This window comes from Vicia villosa, unplaced genomic scaffold, assembly GCF_029867415.1.
Source record: "Vicia villosa cultivar HV-30 ecotype Madison, WI unplaced genomic scaffold, Vvil1.0 ctg.000162F_1_1_2_unsc, whole genome shotgun sequence".
NCBI classification, from domain to species: domain Eukaryota; kingdom Viridiplantae; phylum Streptophyta; class Magnoliopsida; order Fabales; family Fabaceae; genus Vicia; species Vicia villosa.
This window is the reverse complement of record NW_026705045.1, coordinates 50,350-58,201: the sequence shown is the minus strand read 5'-3', so window position 1 is coordinate 58,201 and position 7,852 is coordinate 50,350. Positions and strand designations below refer to the sequence as shown.

The following is a 7,852-nucleotide window of genomic DNA, read 5'->3' as shown; positions in this document are numbered from 1 at the left end:
CCCTAGAAGGTGCCTCATACATACCTTGATGCACTAGATCTTTATACCTATCCCGGAGCCAAGATAAGCAAAAATGAGCACTTCTTATAGTTCTAAACTCCTCTATAACGCGCTCCTTAATAACCCCAAGTTTTGTACAACAGTCATACGTGCAAGCTCCTGGCTAATAAGAGGAGCGATGAAGAAACTATTTACCAGGGAAGATGGGACAACGAGGAGACATCATCCAAGGTAATAGCCATCTCATTAAATGGAGGATGGAAGAAAGATGTCTCCTTATGCCATTGTTGAACAAAGGTTGTAAATAATTGAGCGTCGAGCATGGTCAGCGAACAGTCCCTAAGTAAAATGAGACTACAATAATCAACAATCACCTTGACCTCCTCTAGCATCTCCACATGTAAAAACTTCTTTAGCATCCCCCGTGGGTGGGCACCTTTAGCAGCGGTTGGTCTTGTAACAAACAAAGTCAAAAACATTAATTATTTTCAAAGTATAATAAAATAAATAAATTCATCTCATCAACATATCATATGCATACCTCTCACTAACATAATCTAAATGCCACATGATCTGAATATCAATGAGCACATAATAGTCGCTGGGCCCTCTGGGAAACCCTTCATCTGTGTGTACAAACGACTCTGTCGAAGCTGGAGCACTGACCTCTGTCTCAACCAGAGGAGTAACTTCCATATCATCTATAGAAGGCGCCTCTCTAGCCGTCTGCAGAGTAGCCTCTGTAGTAGTCGGATCCTCCATCTCATAAGAATGAGGCAACTCTATCGTTTCATAAGGATGTGACAACTCTGTCTCCGCCACAATATGGATGTCATCCTAAACTGTTTCCTGAATATTAACTGACTCATCGTCTCTCGCCCATCCAGTAGTATGTCTAGATCCTTTATGCCGTGTATTGCGTGGTGCACGAAACTGGTTGGCCGCCAACCGCCTATTGTGAGAACCAGTAGAAATTACTCTCCCCGCCCAAATATGTGAAGCCTCCATGTCATCTCCCTTTGTACGAGCCCTCGATGAAGCAGCCTCAGCTCTATCACATTGTCGAGAAGCAATCGTGCTGCTTGATCCTCTAGTTCTTACTGGAAAAAACATAATTTTTTAACTTACCAGATTTTTCAAAAAACCAGGCAACACTATGACTATTTCCAGTTTTTTCGAAAAAACTAATAAAAATATGTACATTTTCTAGATTTTTTGAAAAAACTGGTACAAACCATACTTATTTTTCGAATTTTTCAAAAAACACGATTAAAATGCATGCATTTTTATTGGTTATTTAAAAAAAACCGGTATAATGTATGCATTTTTACGAATTTTTCAAAAAATTCAGAAAAATGTATGCATTTTGATCATTTTTTTAAAAAATTCGATAAAAATATGTCTTTTACCGGATATTTCCAAATATTCGGTAAAACTGCATTAAAAGCCGGTATAAAAAAAATGTCCGATAGTCTATTTGAAAAATCTAGCAATCGTCCGATGTTTTGAAAAAATTCGAATTGGTCCAATACTTTTGTAAAACGAGTTTTAATATTTTAAAGAATTAAAATGGTAAATACATAGGGGGTCAGTGGAGGTGCAGGATCCCAATCTTTTCATCTTTATAAGCCCATTTTCCAAATCCGCCAATATGGCCCATATTCTGTCCCAGATTGCATCTCCGAACCAATTTCTATTTTCATTCGTCCAACGGTGACTTAGCTGCATCTTTCTTCCCCAACCACCACTCCTCCACCAGCAACCACCGTTTCTCAGATTCCCGACACGGCGTCCATTTCCCCAACCGTTTTCCCCAACCTCCGTTCCCTAAATCCTCTCCGAACCTAAACTTGAAGTTCTGAATCCATATAAGAAGACTAAACTATTCAATCTCCACTATGAGGAGGTACAGTTAAACTGATTCGAAATTGATTTGGATTTTGATTCGATTTTCAGACATCGAAAATGTCGTTTATTGCAGACCTGGACTTCACAGGCAGCATGGAAGGAATGCTGGAGGATCTGGATTCAAAGGAATGATCGCGAAGTTGTCAATTGCTGCTGCGGTACTCTTGATCTGTACGCTCTCATTGTTCTTCTCTGCATCAAAACCTTCAAATGTTCAATCAAATTTTCGCACAGAGGTTCGTGCGAAATTGCTCAGATTAGAATCTACGCGTTTTTCAAATGCTGAATGTGCAATTTAACGATTTGTTATTTATTGTATTTGTTAAACAGATCCGTTTAGAAGAACTTTGGACCAATGCTGACTCCGATGGATGGAGACCGTCGTCTACTCCACGTTCTCATTGGCACCGTATCTATCTGTTCTTGTAGTTACAGACTGTTTCTCATGCAAGATTTTTCATCTGAGTATGGATGTTATGGAATTTTCTAATCACGTGTTTGATGTTTGTTTTTGTAGCTCCTCCGAGTAAGAGTAATGGCTATTTGCGTGTTCGATGCAATGGTGGGCTAAATCAGCAGCGCACTGCAGTTTGTACACTTTTCCTTTTCTCTATGTGAAATGTGATGGACTTTTAGGAGTATATGGGTTGTTATTTTTGTAGTTTTGATTTAGTGTATTGTGTATGCTTGTGAAGCTAGGTGAATAAATGTAGTGATATTGATAGGCTGGGTCTTTGAATATGTATGGTGGTTATATTGTGTTCTGGGTATTGTGTTTATATATTTGTATTTTAATGCTGTAGATCTCTAATGCTGTTCTTGCTGCGCGGATTATGAATGCTACGCTAGTGCTGCCCGAGTTGGATGCAAACTCCTTTTGGCATGATGAAAGGTATATCTTTAATTGTCTTGAAATTTTAATTCTGAAGTTATGAAGTGCAAAACTTATTCACCAATTTTGATTTTGATTCAATCGGAAAAAGATATGTAAGCTATTTATATTTTCTTGAATATGTATGTTGATTGCCCAATTTGAATGTGATTATTAACTATTTCATCAATAATTATTTTTTTGATGAATAATTAATATTATTGTTATTATATTAGGTGTCTATTAACATATTAGGATACATTGAACTCTTTCTTCCTCTAGGGAATACATTAGTGTCTTAGTTTTTAAAAATTAAAAACACTAATAAAAATACATGCATTTATTATTGAAACATGGATTTTGTACAAATTTGTGTTTAGTTTGCCTAGAAAAATGTAATTTACTACAAATAAAAGGCACCTGTTGTGCTCTTTTTAACCTGTCTCCTTAGACCATCCATTAGAAGGCTGAAGGCCTTTTTTGTTATATATTTGTTCCTACTTCACAGGTAATAGATGGTATATACTATTTTCCTCATATGAAATTGGAAGATAGTTTTTGGGAAAGTTATTATTCATATAGCAAGTAACTGCTGGATTAACTTTTGTGTAGAAATATTATGCGCGGATAACTGTCTGAGGGAAAAAATTTCATTTGCTTACATCTAAATGAATTCCTTTTCCCTCTTCTCACGAGGAGTTAAAAAGAGCTTGAGTGCATTTTTTTTAGAAACAAATTGAAATCTTTGCATTTATTTGTATACCTTTTTCACATTCTTAGCATGATATCTCAAATTTATAATTTCCAACAAACTAGCATGAGATGCTTGCTCCTTTGTCAGATGGATTATTGAGTTGGGTGTTTGTTAATTTATTTAAACTTCCCTGATATATAGACAGAAATGTGTTTGTTCTAAATTCGGAAATTTGCATCTAAAATTCAAATACAGTGTAGCACGATTCATCATAGTTTCCAGGCTAAGTTTCTTAATTTAAATGTTTATGTTTAGGACCCTTTGGTAGTTTCTAATGAGAATCTTATTCTGATTTAGAAGAAGAGGCACCTTTTCTATGGTTTCCAGATTCTGGTTTCATTGATTGTTAAATTTGTGATGAACTGGTGTCACACTATACTACACCAGGCCCTATATCATTTATTTGTTTGATTTGCATGCAGTGGTTTCCATGGTATCTACGATGTTGAGCACTTCATCCAGACACTGAGGTTTGATGTAAAGATTGTAGAAAGCATTCCAGACAATGAGAAAAATGGCAAAAAGAAGAAAATAAAGGCGTTTCAGGTAGACTAATAATTTGGCAATTGATAGTAGTTTGAAATCATTTTAATTTCCTGGACAATATGTTCAAAATTTCAAATGTTTTTTTGACACAGCTCCGGCCTCCTAGAGATGCCCCTATAAGTTGGTATACTACCGACGCACTCAAGAAAATGAAAGAACATGGTGCTATCTATCTTACTCCATTTTCACACCGATTAGCTGAAGAAATTGACGATCCTGAGTACCAGAGATTGAGGTGTAGGGTTAATTATCATGCTTTAAGATTCAAGCCACATATTATGAAGTTAAGTGAATCAATAGTTGATAAGCTACGTGCACAAGGGCCCTTCATGTCCATACATCTTCGGTTTGAGATGGATATGTTGTCATTTGCTGGGTAAGTAATCTGATATGCTTTCATGTTCACATACATCAATTGAGATATAGATATGTTGTAGTTGGTATATTATAATATCTTTTACACTAGCAAGGTTTAAATGTGCGTTTATCTTTTGATTCAAAGCTATGGATATTTATGCCAACTTTTCTCCGAAAGTATGAGATCAAAGGCATGAAATTTCAATCCATCTGTGGATCTGTTTCGGATATATTTTTTGTTGTTTCCAAACATCTCTAATGGCCTCTTCAAAGTCTTTTTTACCAATCTCTATTACAGTGGACACTAGGTGAAAATGACATTATTTGACAAATTGAAACTCTTTTGTGCACATGTGCATATTTTCCTCGGGTTGATTATTTTCCTTTGTTAGATTTAGAGATTTTGATATTTATTGTAAAAATATTGATATCTCAACATCGTTGTTGGTTATTTATTTCATACTAGGGCACAGTTAGCTCTGAATTAATGAGCTGTAGCTACTAGCTACCAGCAATCTTGATGGTATAGTGCATCTGTTTTCTAGCACCATAGCTAGAGTTATTGGTGCACCATATCTAGAGTTATTGGTGACGCTTCATAAATTGTGGTGATTTATCCAAACATGGTGTTAACTAGTTTTGTTTCTATTTGTTTTCCTAGGTCCCGGCTCTAGCTGTATGTGATATGAAAAATCACCACAATTTTTTTAGTACAATTGAACTGTATAATATTCGTATAAAGAAGTTCAAAAACTTGTTGGTACAATTTTGCACTTAAACTGGTTTTGAACGTTTTAGTAAACTTTACCTGCAAGCTTTTAAGTCTGTCCCAGTGGATATGTGGTTCATTTATTTGTGCAAGCTATGTTATATTATAATTAATGATTTTGCTAGTTCATTATGTTCTTTAATATTCATTGAGGATATCTTCCTGTTATATCTAGATTGTTTGGCCTTATCTGTCTGTATTAGCATGTTGACATGTTCTGTAAGTGCTGATCCAAGAGTAGAAGAAACTGTAGAATCTGTTTTCTTGGTGGATTAAACAAATTCAATTTTTTAAAATTAAATCTATAATTTAAATCTTCTCTCTCTAAGTCACTCATGTTAAAGATGAATGTGATTGTAGATGCTTTGATATATTTACACCAGAGGAGCAGAAGATTCTAAAGAAGTATCGAGAAGAAAATTTTGCACCTAAAAAACTTATCTATAATGAAAGAAGAGCCATTGGAAAATGCCCATTGACACCCGAGGAGGTAGAAATTAGTTTCATTCTCATTATGTTTTCATTGATTCTTTGTCTGGAAAATGGTATGCATGTTGATGATCACAAATTACAAATTACAAATTTGTTGAAAGTTATGATGTCAATGATTTAGTTGGATATAGACTGATATATTCTAATTGCAGGTTGGTCTTATTTTGCGTGCATTGGGTTTTGACAATTCTACCAGGATATATCTTGCAGCTGGTGAATTGTTTGGAGGAGATCGATTTATGAATCCATTTCGAAGTTTATTCCCTAGACTTGAGAATCATACTTCTGTAGATAACTCTGAAGAGCTTGCTGAGAACACGAGGGGATTGGCAGGTTCTGCTGTGGATTACATGGTCTGCCTTCTTTCTGACATTTTCATGCCAACCTATGACGGTCCAAGCAACTTTGCAAACAACCTCCTTGGGCATCGCCTTTATTACGGCTTCCGGACTACAATCAGACCTGACAGAAAGGCTCTTGCCCCCATCTTCATTGATAGAGAGAAGGGACGAATGACCGGTTTTGATGAAGCTGTAAGGAAAGTCATGCTTAAAACAAACTTTGGTGAACCTCATAAGCGTGTTTCTCCTGAATCTTTCTATACTAATTCTTGGCCTGAATGCTTCTGCCAAACATCACCAAAGAACCCAGAAGACAAATGTCCACCAAATGATGTTTTAAGTGTTATGCATAATGAATTGAATAAACAAGCCACAGACGCAAACTCTACAAAGGCCTGAGCGGAAACAACGGGATTACTCATGGCTCTGAACTAATGGTTCTTTTATTCCGCAGTAATGACTGCTGTGTGCCAAATTAAATAGGAACGAGCTCCTATAACACGATTCAGATTTTCAGGGGATATTTTTTGTCTCGAGTTATTAATTCTATCGAGGGAGTGATATAGTTAATGATAATAACAAGAGTTCAAGGAGATGATATGTATACTCCCTCATTTAATTGTATAGACGATAGAAGGAATATCACACATATTGAGTAGAGAGCTGGCAATGTGATTGGAGTTATGTTATGTAGACTGTGCATGAGAAAGGCACTTAACAGTTAGTTACCTAGTGAAAGTTGAGATTTCTGGCATTTCTATGTTAGATGTTGAATGCTTGGAAGGCGGATATGTATCTAATATGTTGCCTATATATATATGTTTTTATTATTTATTTATTTAATATGTTTTTGGGTGAATTTTCTACAATTTTTTTGAGATAAAGGAGGGTTAAGTACTGTTAAAACATTCAAATTATCATATCAAAAATGACAAAAGAGAGAATTGAGAATGAAGATAACAAATGTGTTACTGTATAGCTTATTCAACAAGCCATAAAACTGCATAAACAAACTTAACTAATAAGTTTCCTAATATAGCAAGTTTCTAACCACTTTTTAAAAACTAGTCACTATAAAAGGAAAGTCAATAATAAGTCAAGTTTAGGTTTGATCACATAATTACTTGTATGCTCTTATACTGCATGGTAAATGTCTATCATGTCAAGCTTGAAAACAAAGCTATTGTAGTTGCTTTTAGGGCAAAGATTTTGTAAGAAAATCTGCCAATTGCTCTTGACAAGAGATATGAAGCAATTTAAGTATGTCTTGTTGGACTTTTTCTCTTAATAGACAACAATCAATATCAAGGTGTCTTGTCCTCTCACGAAAAACATGATTCGGTGCTATGTGTAATATACTTTGATTGTCACAATACAAAACAAGTGGGTTGAGGCATGTGTTGCGTAGATCTCTTAGAATGTAGAGTTGCTTAACCAATTCACATGTTGCTGAGCCAAGGGCTCAATACTTTGCTTTAGAAGAAGACTTGGATACTATTTGTTGTTTCTTTGCTTTTCAAGATACTAGATGGGAAATGGTGAAAAATCACACTATGCTATTTATTTTCTCGAATCAATGCATCAAGCCCAATATACATAAGAGTATCATAGAATTTTTATATTAGAATATCTAAGGAACAACAACCCTTTGCCAAGATTCTGCATCAAATACTTCATGACTCTATGATAAGCGTAAGTCACTCATCATCATGGTTTACACCCGCAAGCAGTGAGCAAGGGGAAGAACAACCTTGGACCACCAGCAGCAGGGTGCACACCACCCAGGAGGTGCAAACCACCTAATACTAGGGGTG

At 35.6% G+C, this 7,852-nt stretch overlaps 1 protein-coding gene across 2 annotated transcripts; it reads left to right on the top strand.

Moving 5' to 3' along the window:
* The first annotated feature begins 1,633 nt into the window (after positions 1-1,633).
* LOC131624778 (O-fucosyltransferase 1-like) lies at positions 1,634-6,912 on the top strand. 2 transcript variants are annotated; one of them, XM_058895693.1, is made up of 9 exons: positions 1,634-1,906; positions 1,982-2,144; positions 2,239-2,317; positions 2,426-2,496; positions 2,712-2,800; positions 3,956-4,079; positions 4,172-4,455; positions 5,566-5,695; positions 5,850-6,912. In XM_058895693.1, exons 1-9 carry the CDS (start codon positions 1,899-1,901, stop codon positions 6,435-6,437), a joined length of 1,536 nt encoding a protein of 511 aa, XP_058751676.1. In that variant the 5' UTR covers positions 1,634-1,898; the 3' UTR covers positions 6,438-6,912. The 2 variants fall into 2 exon arrangements, with proteins under 2 accessions (XP_058751676.1, XP_058751677.1); XM_058895694.1 differs by lacking the exon at positions 1,634-1,906 and having other exon boundaries at positions 2,077-2,144; positions 2,239-2,333.
* The last annotated feature ends 940 nt before the right edge of the window (positions 6,913-7,852 follow it).

Coding starts and splice junctions, on each gene's coding strand:
- LOC131624778 (XM_058895693.1), top strand. Junction 2,145..2,238: donor AATCAAATTTTCGCACAGAG/GTTCGTGCGAAA, acceptor TTTGTTAAACAG/ATCCGTTTAGAAGAACTTTG. Junction 2,318..2,425: donor TCCACGTTCTCATTGGCACC/GTATCTATCTGT, acceptor TTGTTTTTGTAG/CTCCTCCGAGTAAGAGTAAT.